At 45.3% G+C, this 25,947-nt stretch overlaps 1 protein-coding gene across 4 annotated transcripts in view; it reads right to left on the bottom strand.

The window, feature by feature from the left end:
• The window catches only part of TMCC1 (transmembrane and coiled-coil domain family 1), a 95,574-nt gene that overhangs the window by 4,926 nt on the left and 64,701 nt on the right, over positions 1 to 25,947 (bottom strand). For all 4 annotated transcript variants that reach the window (XM_050904448.1, XM_050904445.1, XM_050904447.1 and 1 more), the window contains one exon: positions 5,457 to 6,391. In XM_050904448.1, coding sequence (XP_050760405.1) covers positions 5,457 to 6,391 — 935 coding nt within the window. The remainder of the gene's footprint in view (positions 1 to 5,456; positions 6,392 to 25,947) is intronic.

Genomic DNA, 25,947 nt, shown 5'->3' with positions numbered 1-25,947 from the left:
TGCTTTAAACTAAGGAGGAGTCAGACATAGCATGACAATTTCCAGCAATGAAACACATGTGGTCAACCAGTAGTGAGACTAAGACAACCACTGGCTGACACGGCTCAGCCCAGAAAGGTGCCACAATAGCTGTGCAACCGAGACAGGACACACAGGAGAACTGGTTTCCCAAGAACGACAAGCTGCCAACAAGGGAATAGCCATGTGAAGGCTGGCTAATGAAGAAGGAGCCCAGATAATTAATATTGCCACTTGTTCCCACCCAACCTAAAAAAACACAACCTGCCACCACCAAGAAATCACAACTAAACCCACTCTAAGTCCCAAAGGCAGCATCAATTACTTGAAATATATTCAGTTTAATACATTACAAAATTCTCCAGTGGGTTTATTACACAAAAAGGGACTTTAGCATTTCTGAAAATATCGCGATTATGTCTTTTAACCTCCTCCCACATAAACGCCCTTCGTAAAACAGCTGTTGCCAGGCAGCTCAAATCCTGTTCTCTAACAAGAAACAATTGTATTTTAATAACTTCAAAACTACCTCAATCTACAGGAAACATAAGGAAACCCTGCAAATCCGTACAGTTAAGAGTTTAAGCATAACATGATTAGCAAAAGGGTTGGCTCCAATCCTCCCTGCCCTGAATGCAGGGCTACTGGCTTGTTCCTGAACCACACTTCAGTTCCCTGCTCAACCCCAGAACTTCTGCAGTTTGCACCCAAGAATCATCTGCGCTTTCAGAAACTGGCGTGTTAGGCAACTGCTGGAATTGGGTTATTTAAAAAAAAAACCAAAACAAAACAACACCACCCCACCAGCACCACCTACCCAGGCTTATTTTGAAATTACACTTCCTCCATTCATCTCCTTTTCACTCCTTGTCCCATTATGTACAATTTAGAAAATGCTTTTTTCCCCTGCTGTTTTCTACTGGTGTTCAAATTTGAAAAGCTAAGAGGGGTTCATGTGACTTACAGGGCTTGAAGCTTTCCTACTGAAGGACGGTTCACATTTAACTCAGAGGTATTACAAAAACAAAAGGGATAGGACACCTGTCAAGAGGGTTAAGGTTATACTTACACTTCCCTCTCTAACCTATGAGTGCCAGTGTCTACGCAACAGACTCTAAACTTGTCTGTGAATGTAGCAGTGCCCTGAATGATCAAATCCCACTGTATTTCAGGTATGGAAAATTCCTCATTGGAGTCTAAGAATTATTTTTTCACTAGCTAAAAAGTGAAATTTCTCCCTAAAATTACTAGCCTCTAGATTAACAAGCTCCAGCACAGAAACTTTTCTGTGTAACAGACTAGTGCCGACTGTCACAAGTATCTCAGAGATCATCAGAGATGTTCATATGGAAGACACCCAGTAAACTGCTGGGGTGCTCGGCTGAAGTATGGGATATAGGAACACTTCATTTAAAAAAGCCATGTCAGATTTCCACATGTTTTCTGAGGCTCATTGCTGGGGAATCAGGGAACTGATCTGAAAAAGGCTGAGAAGCACATTTATGACCATCTCATTTTTTTAAGAGCTTTAAGGCATTTTAAAGTAATAGCTGCAAAATACACGGCTCATACAGCGTATGTAAGGGAGACACGTGATGAAAAAGATGTTTTATCTGCAGTCAGTAAGTGCTTTGGTGAGTAAAGAAACTCTGACCAAACTTATGCTAAAAGATCTTCACAGTACACTGTGAAAGGAGTTTAATAGCTCTCTTCAAGCATCTCTCGAGATGGACCTTTTTTTTTATAGCTATGTCATACAAAATTTCATCTGATCTTTATTTGTCATCCAAATAAATTTTTTATGCTACTGAACACACTGCTTTCAATAGCAGAGTAACAGCTAAAAGCAGTATCTATCTGCAATATACTCCAAGTCTTCTATCTAGACGATATGCGAGGGACAGAGCTTGCTCCCGAGGGAGCATGAGCTGCTCTCGGCGCCCGCATCACGCTGTGCTTCCAGCTCTGAACCTCCCCCGGCGGAAGACGACAGCTTTGCAGGGACGTTTCAGTGCTTTCATGGCTGGGTGAGCACCCGCCTGACCCAACACGCTGCCTTTGCGGCCCGGCCACGCTCCAGAAAGGCCTCTTCAACCCTTCTAGACCTCAAAGGTTTAGCACGTTTGATCTATTTTAAAATAAATCATGAGAACAGACTGAAGTCCAACAATTAGACTACAGCAAAAATCGGATAAATGAAAGCACCAACGTCTAGCATTTTGGCTGACGGATTTCTCCCGACAGGAGCGTGGGAGACCTAAATGCCCTTTCCAAGGATGCCAGACTTGGGAAGAAACCCAAACCCTCGGACTGGCCACGCTCCAAATATGTGAGCTCACGATTTCACCACGTACAAACAGGTTCCTAAAGGGACACGCAAGATGAAAATACTCAGCAGGAACTTAATTTCAGTCTCAATAGCACAGAAAGTCCCTGCTCGTATCAGTAAACAACCGCCACCTTCTAATCGATGAGATAAGCAACAGGCTATTTCGGCGCCCGCTCCCAGTGCAGAAGAAACACAATGACGGCCAAGGCGCCGCCAGAATCTTCCTTCCTTGATGACTCAGCTCCGGTGGAGCGGCACGGTGCTCTGGGGCCAGCACGTGCTGCCAGCAGGCAGGCAGGGCAGCACAGCCCACCCCGGCCTTGCCGAGGTGCCACCAGGCCAGCCTGGGCTCCCTGCAGCACCAGGGCGGGAGAACTGGAGCGACTGCACCAGCAAGTCCCTGCCCTGGAGCCAGTTAGCAAACTGGCAGCTACATGGATTGATAGGCAAGATCTGGAAGCAGGGAGAGGGAGGGAGGAGGTTGAGGAGGTCATGGAAAACCTGCGAGGCAAGCCATGGCTGATAAACAGACACTGCATGAACATGCAAGGAAAAAAGATCAGAACCTGCAAAAAAGTAGAACATCTAAGAAAGAGGAAATGGACAAAGACCGGGTGAGAAAATGTCATGGCACGTGCTTTGTTCCAGCTTCCAGGTGCAATACACTCAGTGTTGCCCTACGAGCACAGGCTTCTCCAAAATACTTCTTTTTTTAAGCTCTAACTGAACTCAGTGCTTGTTTTTGAAAGCTTCCCAGAAACAGAGCAGAGTTATGAGGTGTTTACAGCTTTTAAAGCCAGTTATGATTAATTTGAACTCCCAGCTTCAAACCACAACCTCCATTCCTATCTTTTCATTTTTTCTGAAGAGAGCTGAGGAACGAGAGGGGTTCCTAGCCGGAGGAGCAGGTGCCAGCCTTCTCTGCCAAGGCGGCAGCATCATCTCTGTCCTCAGACACATCACGTAACCTCCCAGTTCTCAGGGTGATGTTGCCTTTTATCTTCATGATGTTTTAAAATACAGAAGCTATCAAACAAGAATCTAGATTTGTACAATAAGGTATTAAGCTCACTGTGATTAACCCATGAGCTCCTTGCGGATCGTGCAGTTACCTGCTCACTTCTGAAAGCCTACAGAGACAAGGGCACTTAGTGTGGTTTAACTGGTCCTCTTTAAAGGTCACACCTTTAACTGATTTGCATCAACATTCCAAACGGCAGGTATAAATTACTATCTTTTTAAGCATTTATAAGCCAAATACAGATTCTCCCGGAAGCTTTTCACTCCAGGCTGCCATGGTCAGGCTCTGGGCTCACCTCGGGAGGACTCAGTAAAGGTTAACGGCACATGACAGATAGGACTTCACATTGCACTAGTATGAGGACCTACGTGAACCTTGCTAAATGGTTTCAGGGAATAACTAGCTAGTTTAGCTGACAACATACATCAGTCCCCAAGGTCTTCTATCGTACTTTCAGGCCTCTCCTTCAGCTGTACTGTCCTTGCATATAGCATTCCACCACGAATGGCTGCCGCTGTGTGTGTGAAACAACCACCTACACAGCAACAGACAACAGGACCCCTCTCTGCTGCAGAGTGGAAGATCAAACTCCACATTGCTTCGTTATGTGACTTTATGACAATGAGGCACTAGGAACCAAAGTTGCTGTGCTGGGCGCTGGTTTCAGTCAAATCGCTGATTGTTGCAAAATGGGATTAGAAAGTGGTGTTGGCCTGGCTTTGTCTATCCAAGCTTTGCAACGCACACAGAAAGCTTGCTGTCTCTACAGATCCTAGCAGGCTAAGCCTTTTCAAATGTTTTTCCAATGATCTGGCACCAGCACATCTAAAGAGCTGTAGGACAACTCCATGTCGTACCATGCAAACCAACGCAGCAAGTGGCAGAAGGTACTTCAGAAAGCCTGTCCCCACACCCAGCAGCTCTGCTGAGCCTCACAGGTTGTGCTTCACAGCCTGGCCGAAGTGACGAAGGCCATAAGCAACCTCATTACAAAAGCCTGCTGTCCTCCACCAGAATGAGGACTTGGTCCCGTTCCATTTGTTATTTAAAGTTTAAAAAGCGCAGTTTAAGAATCCCATTGATTTAGACTGCAGCGTCCTGAACGGCTGCAGAAGGGCAGCTGGTAACGAGCCCTTGCTCCCAGCGTGTGACGGCGAGGACGCAAGATGTTCTGCTGGACAGCATGGGGCAGCCTGCTGAGAGCTCTCTCCTATCCAGCATGGAAGGGGAAAGGAAAGCGTTCCCTCAGCACCTTTCCGTGGGTTGCTTTCCTGGGGGGGAGGTGGGGGTAGCCTCGGGGTGGTGAGAGGAGCTGGCTGCCATACCATACTGTCAGGCTGCCTCCCTGAAGCCACCATCACCTCTCCCCTGTGACCTGACCAGGGACCGGCAGTACTGCAGCAACTCCTCCGCCTTTCCATTCCTTCCAGCGAGGGGAAGGCTGAGGGAAACATGGGTTACCCCGTTCCAGAGCCACGTGACCTGCACGACAAGAGCACTGCCAATATCTGACATTTAATTTAACTTCATTTCATTGAACCCTGCCACTTTGGGGCTGAGCGGAGAAGGGAAGGGGATATCCTAGTTTTGGCACACGGGCAAGATCATGTCTTTTTGGAGAGCCCTAAGAAAGCTGGGTATTTCTTTCTCTGGTAGATACAGATCTGAGTGTTGGAGGAGGCAGGGTCAGGACACTGTCCACATGTAGTTCCCTGTCTCTTGCCTTGACCCAAACCTTGGCAGGATTTTTGCAGGGCAAAGCACTATCTGGATAATAGTAACTGCATCAATGTAATCCTGGCCTTTTGAGACACCTTTCTAAACCTCTTTAGCTTAACTATTTATCTTGAAAACACTATGAAATAACCTTTTTCCTCACTATTTCTTTCTTGTACAGAAAGGGAGATGAGCAATAAGATAACAATGTTTACAAAAGACAAAGCTGGGAGGGCAAAATCCTGAGAAGACCGCAGAACTTCCCATCTGAATCAGGCTGCTGGGAACAGCCTGCTGAGTAGTATTATCCAGGACTCTGGTGCTCTGCAACTCACAGTATTTAATTCTGAAACAAAGTACAAAAGTACATACCTGTACCGCTCCTCCTGCAGAGTCTGCATTATTAATGAGTAATCCCTCTGATAGCGAACCTTAAGGTCCTCAAATGATTCTTCCAGTCTTGCCTGTGTCTCTCGAATTTCTTGAATCTCATGCAGTATTGCATCAAACCCTGAGCTCTGCATATCCAGAGTGTTTGTTTTGGAGCTAGAAGCTCCCACAGGGCCCCCTGTTGTGCTGTTGGCTCCCACTGAGCCCGACGTGGCACTGGAGCAATCCTCTTCACTGCCATATTTTGGGCTTGACTGAAAGTTCTGAATAACACCTAGGGCCTTGCCTCCTGTCCCATCTTCCTGGCCTTCTTCTAAGGAGTCTTTCAGATTAGCAATGTTGTCTGCACTCCCAAACTTGTTCCTTATGAGGGAGGCAATCTCCCGGGGTTTGGAAACCACAGCTCCTGCTGCTGAATGCGTGGCTTGGGAGAAACTGGAAAGCCCACCTTTTACGCTGTCTACTACTCCCTCACTGAAGCCAGTGACTTTTGCTCCAACATCTTTCAAACCCTGATGCATATCCCTGAAGACATCCTTCGGCTGCCGAGGGATCCCATTCTGTTCAATCTCTCGCAGCTTTCGATGGTAATGTTCTAGTTTCTTCTGCAGCTGCAAGATGGTCTGGGCTGACTTTTGATTTTTCTTCTCAAACACTTGCTTAATGCGGGCGCTCTGTTGCTTGTCTGCATTGTTGGCCAGTTTCAGGTACTCTGCCACATTGTCATCACGGGCTGTTTGTTCGATTTTGATCTGCTCGGTCAACTTCAGTATCTTCTGTTGCAGGTGTGTGATAGCCACTTTTGTACGCTGAGGATCCGGGGTCCCATCAACAGAGTCTGCATTGATGCTGCCATCAGTGCTCGAGGCCACTGCACTGGAGGTCTGCGCTAGGCTGCTGACTTCCAATCGCTCGATCTAGGCAAGGAGAGAGAGAAATATAAGCGCTGATCACCAGCTTCACTAATGTAAAACCCTTCCTTCTTTGTGCCAACCAACTTGACAAGTGGATGTAATTCTGCAAAAATGCGCCTTTTTTCAGCTGGCCAGGGTACAGTATCAATCAATTGAGGTTCACGTGCTTTACAGACATCTAGTAAAAGCTGAGAAAAAAGCAATACCCTTCATACTTAAGCCAACTTAATGCCCTCAAACAACCAAAATCTCAAGCACAAAGCAAGACGGGGCACCCAAGTTTGGCAGGCTGAGTTCCCTGAAGTTTTGGTAAAGGGCCAGTAGCTCTATCAGCCGGCGAGTAAAAAGGCAGAGAAGGCAACCGTGAAAGAGCAAAAGCCAAACAAATCCAAGTATACGGCAAACCCAAGCTATTCCCAGTGCTTCATCTGTTTGTACAAAAGCAAGCAATAACGAAACTTACCAGAAAACAAGAGATCTGCTAAGGTCGGTGCTTAAAACAGAAATAAAGAGCCCTTCAGACCTCTGAAAACATGCCCTGCCTCACGCTGTCAGGCCTGCAGTGCCTGCTGTAAGCGACAAACCCTGCGAGCAGGTGCCTCCAAGTGGAAGGAAAACAGACAGCAAGTTTCAAAGGACGAACCCCATTTTTAGCCCCAAAAAAAGTTAAACGCGATTTCGGCGCAAACGAACCACGCGAAGCAACCAGAACGAACGCCGACGTTTCTCCCTCGGCTGGAAGGAGGAAGGACCGGGCAGTTCAGCTGCACCGCGACGCTCTCCCTCCTCGGCCCAGGTGCGCTTTTAACGCCCCGGCTCAGCAAGCGCCCAGCCGCCGCGGGACCAGCCCGCTCAGCCCCGGGGCCGGGACCGGGGCCGGGGCCGCGCTGGGTCCCTCCGGCCGAGGAGAGCCCGCGGCGCCCCCTACGCCAGCCCGGGGCCACCCCGCCGGTCCCCCCGGCCCCTGCCCCACGGTACCTTGGCCCGGCGGAGCAGCAGCGCCCGCTCCCAGTGCATGGCTCCCGCCGGGCGCCCGCATGGCTGCGCCGCCACCGCCACCGCGCCCCACCTGGGCCCGGCCCCGCCTCGCACCGGGCCCGCCTCGGGGCAGAGCGGCCCCGCCCCGCCGGCCCCACGAAGGGCGCCCCGTTCCGGGAGGGAGGCCTCCCGCCGCCTCACCGGGCGGCAGCCGCGGCGCCCAACGGCCTCCGCCCGGCTCGGCCCGGCCTCGGCCGCGGCTCCCCGTCCCGGGGCCGCCCCGTCCAGGCAAACGCCGACCGCGGGCCGCGTCCGACAGCGCGTCGGAGAGTGACAGGGAGCGCCCCAGCGCTGCAGAGGGGCTTCTGAGGCGGGGAGCAGCGGGGCCCGCGGGGAACAAGGGCGGGATGCTGCGGGGAGACAGAGCCCGGCTGCCCTCGGCCCCCGAGAGTGAAGCGGGCGCGCCCGCCGTTACCGGGAGGGGAGGGCCGGGAGCAGGGCGCTGGGCCCCGCCGGGCAGCGGCGGCTGCGGAGCCGGGGGTGCTCCTCGTCTGTCCCCCCTTGACTCTCGGGGCTGGACCGGTGACAAACCACTTCGCTTCCAGATCATGCCACCGCCGCGTCTCGGGCAGAACGCCGCTCTGTTTACCGAGGCCTCGCAGCATGTTGAAAGGTAAAGACTGAAAGTGATACTCGGTACCACTGCCACTTACGTTTTCAAAAAAGAAATCTGTTTTAATTGGTTTTAAACCATGCAAAACCAAATACACGTTTTGGCTTCTGTAGACGCAGCAAACAGCCCTGTAACACGCTGGATAAACAGGTTGTGATTCATGCCCTACACATTTAGCAAACAAGCTTTAATGGTACACATTTCTATTTCTCCCCAGACCCAGCAGCTTGATTTAAACACTGGGCAGCATCCCAGATTATTTTATTTAAACAACTACCAGCTAACTCATGGCTTACTCCCCAAATGCAGAACACATTTCCATATTCGTCTTGTGAATATAGACTTTACAAAACAAAAAATGCTATTAGAGTTAATTGTGTCCTTCTCTCTAGTTTCAATATTCTATATTTAATGCAACAAAACTAACACCCTGCAGTGGACAGGCAACACTGGCTAGTGCGGAGCAGGGTCAGCAAGGCTCCTTCCCCGCAGCTTTACACTGAGGTTCTCTGTTTGCTATCACATCAATAGGAAAACCAATTAGACATATGGAAAACTCAGCTGATTTATTTTCTAGAGGAGTTCAGTTGCTAGAAACCACAGCATATCAGCTTTCAGCCTGTAGTGACTGCAGAAATATCAACTGCTCTCTTAAGCAAGTTTAGTTGTAGAAACCCTGGATCTCTGGATAGATTAATGGAAAATTAGTGCTGAGAATTCATATTAATCAGCAGGACCAACAATATGCATGACATTAGTACTGTACAGAGAATACGCTGTCTCTGAGATCTAGGGACATGTGTATGTCGAAGTGGTACACATTCAGTAAGACACCTCTTCTTGGAATTTGTAATTTCATTAAGACTTTCCTAGGACTGTCACTGATCCGATTTCTTCGTATGGTCTAGAAGGAAACAAAGATCCTTCGTGCACAGGGCATGCCTGACCTAGAGAGCGTCAACCAGCTCCCTGTGGCCTAACTCCTTAGCTCCTTGTCCACAGATCCTTTATCTGCAATAGCACGCAGCTCGACTTACTGCTTTGCCAACTTGCTGTAATCCGCACAGCATAGACTTTTCTATTCAGCACACTGATACAATCTTATTACTCCTCTTAATTGCCTTACAAAACAAGCTGGCTTCTCAAAAAGAACCCTATCAATCCATTTGTAACGATCTGTATCTACTCCAGAGGAAGGAAATTTTAGTATTAATGGCAGATGAAAAAAAGAAAGATCCACAAATTTGATGCAAATTTTTCAGAAAGTAATTTGAAATAACTTCCCCCCCGCCCCCATAAATAAATACTTTTGTACTGGGCAGTGGTAAAGGTGAGCGAGAGTGGGACTGACCTAGTGTCCCAGAACCAAACAACTGTTGATCATGTTGGGCTGTCAGCTCTTCCACAGCAGAGATTCGCTCTGAGCTGAAATTTGCACATTTCAGTGTCGTAGAACTAATGGGACTTCAACATTACTTTGCAATAAAGAGTTTCTATAAGCTTAATTTACTCCCAGTTGGGTCTAATTAGTGTGTGTATAATTACTATAAATTACACTAGTAGTACACTCTTCCTCTCAGACACGAGTTTTGTGAGAGAAAAAATTTGTAGAAACTTTCTCTTCCCCCCCTTTTAAAGTCAATTGACTTCAGCATATCTCTTCAGGTTATCTTCCTATACCTGTGACACAAAATAAACCAGAACAGCTATAGTAGATTAAACCATGTTGGGACAATTACTTTATAATTACCAGCTGTGTGGATATTATTCTGGAATAACAAGAAGGGGTTTTTTTCCAATTAAAAAGCGAACGGCTGTACAAAGTGCTATTCTGGAACAGAACTGAGATAACGTAAGTACTTTCTCCATACTGACAAGGCTTTAGAAAGGGAAGACTCAGCACAAACTGGGTCCCTGGCAAATGCTGGTGACATATTATTGATTTAAGATGACTGGCAATCTGTCCTGAACAGATGCTGGTAAACTAAATACTGTAATGGTCAATGTTTGTATAAAAATAGGTATTACAATTCAATTAGTCAATCTCCCTTGCAAGACAATTTTCCAGTATATTGACTCAGTCCAGATAGACTGGACCTGCATGACCTCCTACCAGGAGGTATACTGAAAACTGCTTTGGCATTATGCCGTGAACCGAATGAAACCACGTGAGGACCTTATGCTTTCTGCCCCTCAAGATCTTATCCAATTCCTAGCACTTTCAACACTGTCAGGCTTTCCCTCTTGTAAAACTTTTTCTATGTGTCTATTCTGCAACACACAGCCCAAAGAGAACCTATGATTTTGCCTTTTGGTGTTGCTGAAGATTAAACACAACCGTTCCTTTAAAGGTGTTTCACCCTTCTTTTAAAACTACTTCAGCAAATGCACATACCACAAAGTCATTCACCAAGAAGACTGACTGCTTTTTTTAAACAAGCAGGGCAGCTAGCTTAAGCAAACAGCAGAATTCAGAGCAAGCCTACTGTAAGGAGATTGCTCAGCTCCTGCTTCCTCCTCCCTTATCTGGAGCTTTAAAAATGTGACTGAAAAGCGTCATGTTACTTGGAATAAAAATATATAGGGCAAGGTGAGACAGGGGAGCTGAGAATGACAACCGCGGAGAGCAGCCCCGGAAGGCAGCTAACAGTGCCTAAGATGCCTGGATTAATCACGCTTCCTGGTGACTGAGCACCCCGAGCGGCAGTGAAAACTAATCACGAAAAAATTCAGAAGTTGTTTTCTTTTCCCCACTGTGCTGAAGGCAGTACAGCGATACAAGCAGAAAAATCTAGGAGACTCATAGAAAGTCCTAAGACTTAAGACTTCCTGTTTGGAAACACTCCTCGTTAACAGCATCGTTAGCGCGTGGCTGGCCAAGACAGCGTGCCGCAGGTGCAGGGACAGGCACAGGGAGCAGCCGAGGCACGGCGACTCGGGCCAAGCATTCACATCGGGTGGGCAGATGGTCTCCTGCCTCAGGCACGCACAGGATCGGAGACCCGCAGTCTCTGACGACAGATACAAGACAGTTAGTTCATTAGTAAATAAGATCTCTAATTAACACCTTACAGGGAATAAAAATCAGAGGGGAGAAAAAAAAAAAGAGCATCCTTCGTGTCTGCCCCCCGGCCCTGCTCCATCGGACCCCCGCGAGGCTGGGACCAGCTCGCCCAGCGCCCTGCGGAGCACACGTCCTGCCGACCCGCGCATCCCCAGACCCCCGGTGACACGGGGGTACCTGGAGTGCCCCCTCTCATCCGAGACGCCAAGTGAGGGCCTGAGTGCTTGCTCTTTGTATTCCCAGAACACGCTCTGTATTTATTAGAACTATTAACTGAATGCTCGATATAGGTAATTACTTTTCACTTCCCCCGAGTCTCTTTAAACTTTCAGCTGGATACAGAATTATTTACTTCCTGCTCCCGTCTGCTGAGCGGTGGCTCTGAATTCCAAACTGACAAATTATTTTAAGGTATCTTTATATGAAATTTCTTTGGATGGGGGACCCACCACAAATTAGTGCAAATGAAAAAAAAAAACCCAGTGAAAAATAAAAGTGCTTGAGAAAGTTCTTCGCAGGAAAAAAAACCAAACCAATAAACAACTAAAACCCACACAAAACAGTGGGTTTTGAAAATGGGACAGTACTACTATAAAAGATAGGATCAAAATAATTTTGGAAAATATTTTACTTGACCAGTTGCTTATGGTCTGCTGCTGATGGAGAAACCAAATGCCAGGGAAAAGGAGGGGTTTTTTTACTTGCTGCTTTGCTGCGAACTATAGGTGGGTGAATGGACCTTGGTAAATTCTCACATTTCCAATGGACTTATTCCTGTATATTTGTCAACATGGAATACTGTATATTATTTTTCCCTCTAAAAGCAAAAAGATGGCAAACTGCACTAAGTAGAAGATTTAGAGAAAGTGTATCTTGACAATGTTCAGGATCAAGTCCCTTTAGATTCAAGAAATTTTGTGAATAGGAAGATATCTGTAGAAAAGGGGGCTTGAGATTACTTAAAATGCATGATTCTCAAATTTAGCTTTAATTTTCTTGTTTCCATCCCAACATATTCTTGGCAATATTTGTTATTTTGAGGAGTCAAAGGAGGCTTAAGGAGAATACCTTTTACTGCTTTCATGCAGGGGTGACTTGAACACTAGTACACAAACATCTGTTCAACAACCCATGTGTCACAGGAAGCAGAATCAATCTTTTGGGTGTTGCTGCAGTTTCCACTGAATTAGTAACAACCCCAAATTCACATTACTCCCACAACTCCTGCACTTCAATAAGAACTGTCTTTTTAAGAGGTATGAAACTGAGAGCCTGACAACCTGCGGCTGTAGAAAAACCACAACTCTTGATACAGGGACAGGGCTGTTAACCTCTGTGTCTTGTAATTACACTGTAATTTCTCATTTGGCCCTGCATTTTTCCCCATTTCTCTCTACTTCAGTATTTGTACAGCGCAAAAAATGTACGGAGGCCATTAGGCCTCAGTATCATTATAGATCTGCATTAAAACATCCAAGTGCACATTTCTATGAAGCCATGCATAGAATCCCTGTGAGGTACAATGAAGAGATATCTAAACATCACGAATTACTATGAGGTACCTTCAACGTATTCAATTAAATGCAATCGACAGCCAGAAGTCACCTCCCTGCGTGACACCTGCAGCACATGACTCTTTAAACATCTGAGTCAAGGTGATATCAACCCTACTGTCCCATGAGTAGACACCGTGTAGTGTCCCTCCTGGATCTGATAATGACATAGCATACTGCAAAATTTATCATGGGTCCCAAAGTAAACAAAAAAAGTAATACAAATTACACTGCCTGATCCACCTGGGTGATGCAATAAGCTATTTATGACCTACAGTTGAGAGAGCTTTTTCTAATGCTTTGCTTTTTAAAGGATGTGGCAGAATCACAGACCAACTGAGGTTGGAAGGGACCTCTGGAGTTCCTCTGGTCCAAGCCCCCTGCTCAGGCAGGGCCACCTAGAGCCAGTTGGCCAGGACTGTGTCCAGGGGGCTTCTGAGCATCTCCAAGAACAGAGATTCCACACCCACATATTACATTTGCGGATATGTCTGTAGTTACAACTTGGACCTGTAATCCTTTTCGTCTGTCTGCTGCAACACTGCCACACATTTGATACTACCGACTCTTTGGTTCACTATTTATTTCAAATTGCATGTTTATATCATTGCAAATCCTCTGTAATAGCATATGTAAGGGAGAAGATTTCTGTTCATTCACCTCTCGATTAAATACAGACAGAAGATCCAAATACTGCTGCGCTGAACCATCCCTAGAAACACAACTGTCCACTCACGTGTGGATTCATGTAAGAATCCACCTTCCACCTTCCCTCAGCAAGTGTCCAGTGCGCATACATGCTCCTGCATTATGCAATATCTGCCTTGGCTTTACTGCCAAGAAGAATACAAAAGAAAAACAAAGAACAGGTCCAGTGTGATTCCTCATGACACATTGTGCAGTTATCCTGCAAAATTTTATTGGCCGATTGAATCTTAGAAACTATAGCAGCTTTGCATTTTAACAGGCTTCTGTTAACAGAAACTACTGGTCATCATTGCCAGCAACTGTTTTCAGCTGTCCCTATTACGCTCCTAAATCCAAATCAAAACCAAACTGGCTAAGGAAAGCATACAAACAGATGGACAACTCAAGGAAGTCTTGCTGTGTGTTTTTCATAGTACAGCTCATCGGTTAGATTATAACTGGGGTTTCTAAAAGAGATAAACAGCCTTTGCCTGTGGGCAATTAACCCTCAAAATGGTGGGAAGATCATCCTGGCTATGGAAAAAAAAACACCGTGAGAAAACAAAAATGAAAAATGACCCTGAAAACAATACAAGAAAAAAATCCAGTACAATCCCTTTGCCTGCCTAAGATAACAGCTAGAGCAGGGAACCGACACCAAGAGGAAATGGCTTTATACCTTACTCACAGCAGTTAAACAATCATGAGCAATGACTACTAAAACACGTGTGCGCTCACATTACATCTGCCAACCCAGAGCCACGCATGTGGGTCCCAGCATTCCTGCATGGCCAGCACGTCCTCACTCTGCAGAAAGGGGAAGAGATGGCAGATACCTAACAAGGGACAGCAAGGCTAGTCAGCAACTGCAACGGAGCAACATTTTACAATATGCTCGAGAGACTCGCGTGCGATTTAGCATTCCCTTTCTTTGGTGGGGGTGCCAAGTTAAGCAGCTCCCTGCCTAACTTTGTGTTGGCACAGCAGGAGGACAGAAAGAACAACAACTCCCTGCGAGGCCGAGGTGCGAGCTAACCTGGGGACCGACCCAGCGATAAGGAACTCGGAGATGTTTTTATTCTTAATAAGTTCCCAAACCTGGTTCACCATAAGGATCCACACACTGCATACCAGCAGGACTGCAGGAACACTACAGGAGGGAAAAGTGACCTGGGACTGCTTAAGTTGGCACTGGTGCCAAAAGAAACATACATCAAGCTACGGCCCGAGGTACACGTACAAACCCTCACCCACAACTTGGTATCTGGTAAAGCCAGCTGCAGCGTGACTCTCCCATGGCCTTGTCACCTAATTCAATATGAAATGGAGATGTGACTTCATTTGCTGCTTCAAGTGTCAGAAACAGAGTTTAGCTATAAAGCAACCAGCTGTATTTTCCTCATATCTGTCAGCGGCAGAAGTCCCCAAAGGAGACCAATATTTCAACTTCAGCAGTCGCTGCGGGGCAGGCAGAGCGGCGGAAGATGCTGCTGCCACGTGACATCGTACTTGCTGTATCAGAAAGAATTGCAGGCAGCATCCATCACAACCAACTTAAGCTATTCCACAGGGGAGCTTCAGGAAAGCCTCTGTTAGTACAGTACAATCGCTGGTCATGGGTGTTCCCTGTAGCACAGCACTTCCAGCGCGGCAGAGCTTGGCGGGCTCTATGCTTTCCCCCTGTTTGAATCTACCTGCCTGGGGCATCACGCCTCTCAGGAAGCAAATGCTATCACTTACTAACTGGTTAAGAGGTAACTGAAGCTACAAAGCTGACTTACACCTTTCCCACCTGCAGTTCACGCACATGCATCCCTGACTGCCCATCAGCCGGGAGCGGTGGGCTGAGGCAAAGAACATTACACAAGCTGTTTCCTCAAATGGGATGGAGACACGCAGGACCAGGCACCAGCTCTGCCCGCAAGTATTTATTTACACCCTAGAGACAGAAGGGGACTGACACAACACAGTGTAACATCTCCCTGAAGATGATGTCTATGGCCCCTTTCATTCCTTTTAAAAACCCCATTGCTGCCAAAGACCTTACCTTCTTGACCTCAAACTTCTGAAATCTTGCGAAAAGATATTTCTGAATGCAAAAGAGTAAGGCTTGGTGGTCCAATTCAGTAATGGTTTTCCAAAGCTACAGACTAGTCAAGGAGAAAATCAGCGGTGCTGGTTGCATAAACGGGGCAGTAACGCCAACATTATGGGTAAGGCAAGTCCAAGGGAATGAATACAACAATCTGAATGGAAAAATAGGAAAGAACTGAATTATACACAAGGGCTTGCAGGAACTTGATTTTTGAGGTGAAAAAGGATGACACAGCAAAAGATACGGCCAAAATAACATTCATGGATGTTTATTTTAGCAGCTGCAGATATTTAATTAAGGGGTGACTGCCAATCAGGCCAGAAGTCACAATAATAAGGATAGGAAATGAGGTAAAGTTGAACAAAAATTAAGTATAGAAACTGGGAGGAGAGGGTGGATTTGGAAACAAGTTTATACAAGCTTTTATCAGAAAGTGACTATGTAAAATGACAGGGTTTTTTTGCAGGGTTTTTTTTGTTGTGGGTTTTTTTTTTTTTTTTTACTCATTCTGTTTTCCCCAGTATGTCCAAATCACGTCTCATTACCTTAGAGACAAAATTACCGTTAACACTTCCCAGAGAGTAGTTTGGTTTGGGTTTTTGTATGCTTCAAGCTGCTATCTGATAAATACAGATTATTATTGCATCTTACATATTCATTTGTAAAGAACAGAGTTTAATTTTCAGATTGCAAATCAAATTTGACTTGCAAAGCAATGAAGCAAACTGGGTCTGGAGTCTGGGAGAACAAACGTCTCTGCGTGATTACTCTGCACAGAATAGCCACATGCGAGAGCAAGGATTTTTCCCCCTTTTCAGGGGACGTTTCTCTGTTGAAGTTTAACATGCAAGTCATCTCCAAGTATTTAGTCTAAAGGGCTCCTGTACATGAGCACAGCAACTACACTTCTATGTTTACTTCAGTTCCTTTTAATTTATTTTTAGCTGTAGTATTTTCTGCAGGTACAACAGAGTGTGACTGTAACCAAAATTCATCCTGGAAGCAGTTGATCCAATCAACAGTTTATACAAAAAGACAACTATTTCAAAACAGCAGGATTCATGTTTCCTGTGAACATATTTCTTTGTCATTCCTGTACAGCATTTCTCGACATACTGTTCCCTTATTTAAAGCCTTTCTAATATAACGTACACATAGTACATCAGCTAATATTACACTTGCCAGAAAGCTATGCAATAGAGCTGGCTTCAGAGATTCCTTTCTTGTTCAAACGTAGCTTGTTGTTTAGCTCCAAGTGCTGCAGGGTGCTCCTACGTTAGCACCAGCTAAATCCATCAGATTGCTCAAAGTGGCAAACTTAGCTTGTCAAGGACAAGGAGAAGCAATGTAGGCAAGGGCAGTCACTACAGCACAAGAACACGCACGCTCCCTGGGGCTGCAGACACACGGCATGTGTGCCTCCAGAAACCTGGAAGAAGAAAACACTAAACAATGAGACATCAAAGAGAGAGGTGCGTTCGAGGGATGACAAATACCCAGCAGAGTAAGGCAACAGGGCACTTGTCTAGAAATCCATAGGAAACACTGAATTAACTAAATACTGAAATCACTATGTTGCTTTCAGTATTCTTGTAAAAAGCGAGAAGCCTCATCCAGAACTCCATCTAGAGACAAATCTTACTGCAGCAGCACCTCCACAACACAAAGTGAAAGGCTTCTCAGGCTACCCTGACAGCAGAACTGCCCATACCTGATCTAGAGAGCACAGAACATGGTATCCTATGCTCTCCCCCTCTCAAGAGGTGATGTATTAGCCTGATGTTACACATGCCAAGATGCAAAGTATACAGATCTATCAACCTGGAACATGGAATATAAATAAACCCCACCTTTCGTACTGCCCTCTACCTCAACGGTCTGTACCACTTCAGCTCTGCATTTCTAACAGAGCTGTTCCCAGGAGCCACCTGCGTGTCACTTTTATTATGAAGACTGATGAATGCAGGGAGAAAAAGTACATGTCCCAGTATAGAAGATCCAGATCTTCCCAAAGGAAAATAACGAGTCTATTAAATAAATGTGATTAGGCATATATGCTTCAAACACAACAGTGCGCAATTTCTCAACCATGTCTTCTGCAGGTGATAACAAACCCTAGGCAAACATTCATCTACGGCAAAGGCAAATGGCAAAAAAAAGTCTGGATCCCACATTTCTTTTTTCTCCAAACACTGGAGCCACAATGCACTGGAGAGCTAAATGCAACAACTCGAAGAGAAGTATCTTCTATTTTGCATTGGAGATCAGAGCGTCAAAGCCCTAAATGTCTCTCTTCAATATTTAATAAATGGGGGGGGGGGGGGGGGGGGGGAAGTACAGCTTATTGTTAACTCAGACTTGTGAAAGGGCAATGCCTAGCTACACAGTTAAATGAAACCAAAGAAAAGTACTTATTCATTTCTGAAGGTCACCGACTCCATGGGAAGCAGTATGCTCTTACTCTTTTTTTACCTGGAGGAAAAATATGATTCTGCAGTTTGTTTACTACTTCCTGAAAATACATTTTGCACAGCTAAAACAGCAAAACAAGAGGTCCCATTTAAAAAGCTACCAATCCAAACATCTCCCTCTGACATCAGGCTGCATTTACTAGCCCCTTCTTTCATCGTTCGTTGTATCATACAAGCCAAACCCCAAAACAACAAAACCAGAAAACCCCCAAAAGCAGCACCACGTTTGATCTTGTTTATAGATTGCAACACTCACTCAGACAGGAGCCTTTTTCACACTTCCCAGCTTCCGAAGTAAAGAAAAGCTATATAAAAAACCAACCACAGAAATTCAGCAGCAGTGCCTGGAGGAAAACGCAGCGTTTGCAAGGCTGATGCCACAAAACGAGGTCAAGTTCTACTGGAGATTTAAATAAAACAGCCAAATAAGATAACTAATGCTGTTCTAGTGATGCTCCACAATCTTCTCACCTTCACAGGCTCACAGAAGTCCCTTTCACAGCACACGCAGGTACAGCAGCACCACATAAACATCACCGCATGGCCATCTGCAGCCCTGGCCCCAGTGCTAGGTACTGCTCGGGCAGCCTCCCGCACTGCCTACCCGGCTCCATCCATCTGCCAGACTGAGAGGGCTCCGGGCACTCGCTGTATAAACAGAGCGCCTCTGCCAAAACAAGCATCGCTGTGTGCAGAGCTCCTGTGCTGCTGATGCAAACCAACAGTTCGGCTCAGAGCTCACAGGCGGGCTATGCACCTCTCCTTCAGCTGGAAGTATCTGCTTCAGACGCAGAGAAGGGCCAGGACTGCGAGATTTAAAGCTGCAGGGCTTTCCATTCCGTGTTCAACGCATGACGCTATTTTTAAAACTGCACCTTTGAGCCAAAAAAATTGTACAGGATAACAGACAGCCAAATCGGGAGCAAATCAATAGCATCAAGGAGACATATGCGTTCCTCAGCACACAAAAAACAACAGACTTGGTAGCAAGATTCAAGCAGAATTAAAAATAGAGATTCAAAGATGCACAGCAGGACATAAATCCACCTATAAACTATATGCTCTATTTATAGCACCACTGATACACTGCTATTTAAAAATCACTAAATAAAATTTTCAGAAGATTAATGTGATCTCCTGGAAGGCTGAAACTCTAATTAGAAACTAATTGTCACAGAAGGACTCAAGTACAAAACAGAGCCAGCAACAGCATTTTAACCACAGCTGTCACTGGTGCAAGAAGAAACCACCACCTCTTAACCACTACCCTCGACCTCCTTGTCAAAGAAAAGGCGTTTTACTATCACAGTTAGGAGACGTAAAGCAAAGACCCATCACCCTGTTTGTGACAGCTCTGACCCACAGCACCTTATGCCATCAAGCCCTGCTCCTTCAGACTCCTTTTTAAAAAGCCACCCTCACCTCATGGCTGCTTCTCCCCTTGCTCTTCTCCTCTGTCTCACTGGTATTTCCTGTTTGTAGCAAATATTACTACTCACCTAGGATAGAGACAGATGATCGCAAAGCCAAGCCATATATAATCTAAGTTTAAGATCTTCAGAACCATTAATTCAGAGTATGCACGGCGCTCCCAAGGCTAAGACACCAGGAACCGGCAAAAACGACAGAATTAAAGTGGGCTTTTAGAAGTTTCCTACTGCATTAGCCATGCAGCATGTTTGCAGCCAGCATGGATACAAGGACATAACTTTCCCTGTTTTCTTTTCGTCTGTCCCTTTCAGCCAGATGACTCTTAGAGGCTCTGACAGACATTACAGTCATTGGGTTTGGTAGGTTTGGGGGTTTTTAAAAATCATTCTCTTTACCTGTGCATTACTGCAAGTTATGTGAAGGAATTCTGCACTGAAATGTTAATTCATAAAATATAAATTTCTGCAGTGTAACAGAGGAGAAAACTTGACTGACTCAAAACATGGGTAACGTACAAGAAAATATTACTAAGAGCAAAATTCAGTTTTCATTAGGAAAAAGAGAAAAAAGAGGAATTAAAACGTAAAAATGTGTTCTGTAGGAACCAGGGTTAGAGGAAGAACAACTAAAAAAACCCCATTGTCTTAAATTATACTGGTACGTCAGATGGCATTTCTGGAAAAGCATTATAATGAAAAAGTATATTGTAAGGGGCACTTAGAACAGGAATTGAGAATGAAAACATGACATAGAAAAGAACAATAAAGTCTGATTCATGCAGAAGACAAGCCATGTTGGTGTGGAGATATTAAAAGATACATCCACAAAAGCATTTTGTGATGGTAGAGAACAGGACATGAAGGGCAAAGGATGAAGGGAAAGGAGAAAGGAAAGTGGCAATCAAAACAGTCCGTGGTGCAATTCTGCAACTGGGCTGCACGCGGTCACCAAATTGTAATACGTCGCACCAGTCTCCGGCATAGGTCTGGGTTCCGCAGCGGAGAGTGTACTGTCATTTTGCCTAGCACAAACATGCAGCAACAAGTACCAGCATCGCTGTATCAGTAACGTCTGCTCCTAATCCCATTCTGTAATGCATTGCTACAACGTAAGTTGCCTCAAAGCCATTCCTTGTTCAGCAGGTCTGCGCGGTAGGTAAAGAGATCCCAGGAAGCACTACTGCAATAACTGAAGCAGAAACATGCACAGAACATGAATGAAAATGAAAACAACGTAACTTACCATATTACCATATATTCAAAACTGCAATGTAGTGCCATGAAAATGATTGCAAAACCCAGAAAGTACAGGAAATCTAATTCAACCGACATTTGTATTACCATTTCTCTGTGGGTATTCTCAGGGTTAAATGGTAAGAGGGTCTCTAAAAATTGATTACCTTATGGGAATGTTAGATATTGAGATTCTCTGATCATGAGAGCCCTGTTCTAACAAACGGCACAGAGAATTCAATCTAGCAAAGCTGTTGTAAAGAAGGCTTTTAAAAAGAAATGTTGGTATTAGTCACTGACCTATACGAAATGAGGATCCTACGCTACATCTGCATATGTACCAAACGTATGAAATCGGCCAGTCTGCAGAAGAGTTTTACAACAACGCGCTGCACTGCATTGCACAATGCTGCAATGTGCCACATGTCTGCCAGATAACTTCTGACTTTATCAGCTGTGCTCCAGACCAACTAGAAGCAAGAACCAGGCCAAAAGGCATCCACCCCGTCGCAAGAGTCTAGTGAGAAATCTCCACTAAAAAAACCTGTCCAGGCCAAATACAGAAACTGAAACAATTTCTATACTTGCACAAAGTTCAGGGCACACACTAGATTTGGAATTGCAATCTAACACAATGACAAGAAATTAAAAAAAATAAAAATAAAAAAAGGGGTCACGATTCACTTTTTCAAGGAACTGTTTTACATTTATATGGCAGATTTCACTCTTGAAAAACAGTATCTATACTGAGAAACCTCCAGATTTCTCAGAGCTTTTATCTACTAATGATAGCAGATCCCATCTAACAGAGGTGAAAGGGAAGGGAGGTGAAATTTCTTGTGCAGAAAGAACGTCATTAGCCTTATTATTTAGGAAGCAGTTTATGTTGGGTACAACCCAGCTTGATTCACAGGAATTCCACTACTATTCAGATAGGTCATTTCACCGTATAAAGCAACAAACAAATCCATGAAAACACATGAAAATATGCTCATTAGTCTACTTAATATAATCATAGAGCCTTCACAAGCTTTACAAAGCAATAAAACCAAAACCAACCTACCAGGCTGAGTGTCACTTCCATTAAGAGAAATCAGTTTCACTCCTCATCGAAGAGGAATGCATGTTTTCTTCAGTAAGTTTTGTTACGCTCCCGAAGTGCGGCAACAGTACATTGATGTTCTGAGCTGTTAAAAGTAGACTTCTATACCCACGAAGAAATAGAAACATCATAAAAAGAGCACCGACAGCTACTCTTCCATGCAAACGAAAGTCAAACCACTCTGGCAAGTTGCAACCTAGCAGCGAGCCTGTGCAAGTCTCACTGCTGCAACGATTCCCGTGGCGCTGCCGCCCTCGCCTCGGTTCTCCACAAGCCTCGCACAGCAGAAGACAACAGCTACCACAGCAGAACCCAGACGACAGGATCAAGCCTCAGTAACGTGGGGGGGACGCAGATGTTCCCAGGTGTCCAAGCCAAGAACTGAAAAAGCCTCATAAATCGAGACAGCACTGAGAACGGCAGGGATGGGATGGGGGCACCGAGCACCCACGCTCGCGCGCAGCCCTTCGCTGCTCCGGGTGGTCTCCCCGCACCTTCCCACAGCCTCCGCCGGCGAGTCCCCCAGCTGCACGGGAGGTGCAGCGACGGGTAGCTCGTTTGCATTCTACAGCATTTCTTTCCTGTAGCTACTTAGTAAAACTGGAGAGAGGCGGGATGGCGGGGGGCGCGGGGCAGCAGGGAAGGCAAATGAGCTTTGATGCAGCTTAAAAACTTACGGAGATTAGATACTCATATGACCCCATAACAATGTGAGAACTGTTTCCAAGACCCCTTAAAACCAAAAAGTTTTGGGACAAAATACAGCAGGGGCTAGATCCATATATTTGGGGAAATCTGAATGCTGCCAAATATTAAGTAAGGTGAAATATGAAGCAATAGTGTGAGCAACTGGTGGAAAATTCAAGAACTGAGTTGTGATCATTCCTTCACTGTGCTGTACCCTAAAGTGGTGCTTGGACTGTGCACAAAAGGCGACCTCCACGCCCTCTCCCTCATCTAGAGTATTTCATATGTGAAATGCATCTTTTGAACACCTGACATGCACATCCAACGGATGGGAAGAGAAGCCAGCGTTAGCAAGCTCCTCATAGCAACAACCGAACAGTACACTCTGCATCAGCGAAACTGGGAAAATGAGGACACAAAAGTAACAGTTACAGAAGACAAAACCCTGAAACTGAAATGGCAGAGTCATCTAAAAAGGCAGACTATAATTACCAGAAGAAAACTGGGCCAGCACCATAGCAGGACATCCTTGATTTGGCTCCAAGTCCTCAAGAGACACAAGGAGCAGAGGGCTCAGGACCAGGGCTGGGCACCGCGGGGGCACAGCCGGGCACAGGGCGGCTGCCCCTGCCACCCCCCGGGACCTGCCTCCCTGGGACCCCACGCACAGCCCCACTGCAGGATTAACCCGCCCGTTGCAGAAACCGAGCGTCTGGGAGCGTGTGGCTGAATGCCGGTACCGCCGGCGCACCAAGCGTGCCCTCAGCAGTACTTCAAGTGATCCGAGGCCCACAGTGCTGTGGGCACGTTTAAGAGAAAAATCAGATTCGCAGTTTGCTAGTTAATGTGAAATATATGATATAACTTTGTCCTGTCAAGCTTGGGACTTTGCTGTTTCTAAAGCTTTATGGTTCAGATTTCTAAACTCCATTATTCACTTTTGAGACCACTGCACGTAAAGACACTGGAATACCAGGTACAACTGATACACAGCAAGGTAAGTGGGAAAAGCAAGCACGTGCTCAAACCCTGTGTGCTACTGCTGAAGCCATACCCTTATCAGAGCTTATCCTGGCACAGCCTTCTCGTGCAGCAGAAACTGGATCACTCCATTTAATACAAAGCTACATAAAATCAGAGAGGAACATTTGGAGAAACAGAGGCAGAGCTCTGAATTCAGCAAGTGCAAACCAGAAGCTTCAGCAAAGTAAACACAGTCTTTTTTTTTTTTTTTTTTTTTTTTTTTTAAATCCAGTACTGAAACTAGTCATTAATTAAGAACCTGGGTTTGGAGTACCTGTTCAGACACAGGCTTTATACTTGTACAGGTCCTGCTTCTTAGTGATTCAGGAAGGATTACTAAGAGGCCAACCTAGCGCTTGCACACAGCACTGCAATAAAAGGAGAGTAAGCTGGAGTATCAGCCCCTTTCACTCTCTCTTTCTGGGTACAGGAAAACTGCAAGGTTCATGAAATCAAGATCTGCTTTGAACCTTCTGAACCAGGTTCTCCAAGGGAAGGACAACAGGTAAGAGGGAGGAGAGCCGGAAAGCCAAGCAAGTGGTATGAACCAAATTACAAGGCGGTAAAGTGCAAGCACTTGGTATCAGCACATCAAATTACAAATACTAGATTAGACATCTAGACATATCACATGACCAACATAATAGATGGGGGGGAGGGGGGGGATTATCAGACTCAGCCTTCTCTCATGCCCAAATGATTTCATCTCTTCTCTGCATCAAATGCAGACAAAACCAATCACAAACGTCAGAGCAGGCTAGAAGACTCTCACAGGTGATGGACTCTTTCAGCTCTGTATACAGACACAAATGCAGGGCAAACACACTCAAGCAAAACTGCATGTGTAAGACAGGTCTTACTAAAAATGGGGTTAGACCAAGACAAACTCATCAACTTGCAGGTATGCAAGGGCTCCTGCAATACAACTTCTGTCTCTTTACACATCTGGAAATTTTTGGTACTTCCAAGTATAATTATAAAAAGGGAAAACTTTAAGTTACTTACATCAGGGAAAAATTTCCACTTCTGACTGACCTCAAAGGGGGCACTTGAACATGTGTACAGCTCACAAATCCTGAACGTTAATTATAAAAAGCCAGCTGAGGAACCTGCTTCTGTCACTGTGTCACTCCCAACAGTTTCAAGACTAAAACTTCAAATAGAGAATCTCTTCTAAATGTAAGCGTTAATCAGCCATTTACATATGGATGATGCAGCTTCAGCCCTCCCCTCCAAGGCAAGTGGGATTACAGAGTTGCATAGGATAAAGGAGCAGAGGTAGCTGAAGGCAGAAAGCTGGCCACCGGAGGAAGCACAGTCCGTGGGGAAACGCTACACACGACTGCCCCGTGCGCAGCGACTTCCAGACAATTAACTAGTCACCACCAGCAGGCAGGGTCGGAAGGAGATGAGCAAGCGGAAAGCAAGGGTGTGCATGTATGTATGTATGTATATATGCATAGTAATGAAGGGAAGTGTGTGCACACAAGTGTATATATGAGGAGAAGGAAGGAAGGGGAGAAGCAAAGGAACAATTGCTTACTAAAATCTTAAGACAGAAGGACTTGCTTGGCAGCCAACACATTTTAAACAAGTATTACATCCAGCAGGTTATGCATGGATGTGTATGTTAGGTTTTCATTTTCTTAACTCTTGATACTCACGGGAGTGACAGCTTTTTAAGTTAAATCAATTTCTTCATCATGTACTTTTTGTGCCTGACTAAATCTGTGGCTGTACATTGTAAATACTTTTTCATATCCAAGCTAAACATAATACGAGTATTTATCAGAATGCATGTAAACTGTACAGTGCATACATTAGTTTTATCCACTTGCAATTGTAAAATAGTAAATTATAGCAAATGTTGTCACAGTTTTCAAATTAATAATCTATACTGTCTAGTGTGGTTTTTCTGCCAGTTCAACTAAAGATGTGTGTGTCAGCAACTAAGCACGGAGCACAGGGACTAAAAACAAAGCTCATCAAAATCAGCAAACATTGCCAGAGTTCAACTGGGACTGCACACTCAACATCAGTCAACTCATTTTCAGGACTTCAGAAAGAAAACATTCTTCCTAAGTCCAAAGAATTCATAATTCTCCTGATCTGCTTGAAACGTAACAGGCTCAGCTTTCTTCTAACTAAACTAGGAAATCCCCCCTAGAAAAATCCAAAATGACTGTATTTTTATACAAGGAGTACAAAACACCTGCTTTACAGTGTACTTAAAGATCACTTCAGCTCCAAAGGACTCTGTTTAGACAGACAGCAGGCACAAAGATGCTCAAGCAGTGTAACTTCTTAACCAAAACACGGGCTCCCTAGAAATATGGTTCTTCAGGAACTATCTTGCACCTCTTACTAACACTGCAAACCTTATTCTAGATAGGGCACTTGAATCCATCAACAAAAAAATGTCATCCTCCCTCCCTTTTCATCAGCTCATTCCTGAAGAACGGTTCACTTCTGTGGCTTTTTCTAAGTCAAGGTAAATGGGATCCTTAACGCTGGGAGCTGGAATAGACACGACTCACCTCTTTAAAATGTTTCACCTCAGTTT

Source organism: Gymnogyps californianus, chromosome 13 (assembly GCF_018139145.2).
Source record: "Gymnogyps californianus isolate 813 chromosome 13, ASM1813914v2, whole genome shotgun sequence".
Lineage (NCBI taxonomy): Eukaryota > Metazoa > Chordata > Aves > Accipitriformes > Cathartidae > Gymnogyps > Gymnogyps californianus.
The sequence above is the reverse complement of the archived record's forward strand: the minus strand, read 5'-3'. Positions and strand labels throughout refer to the sequence as shown.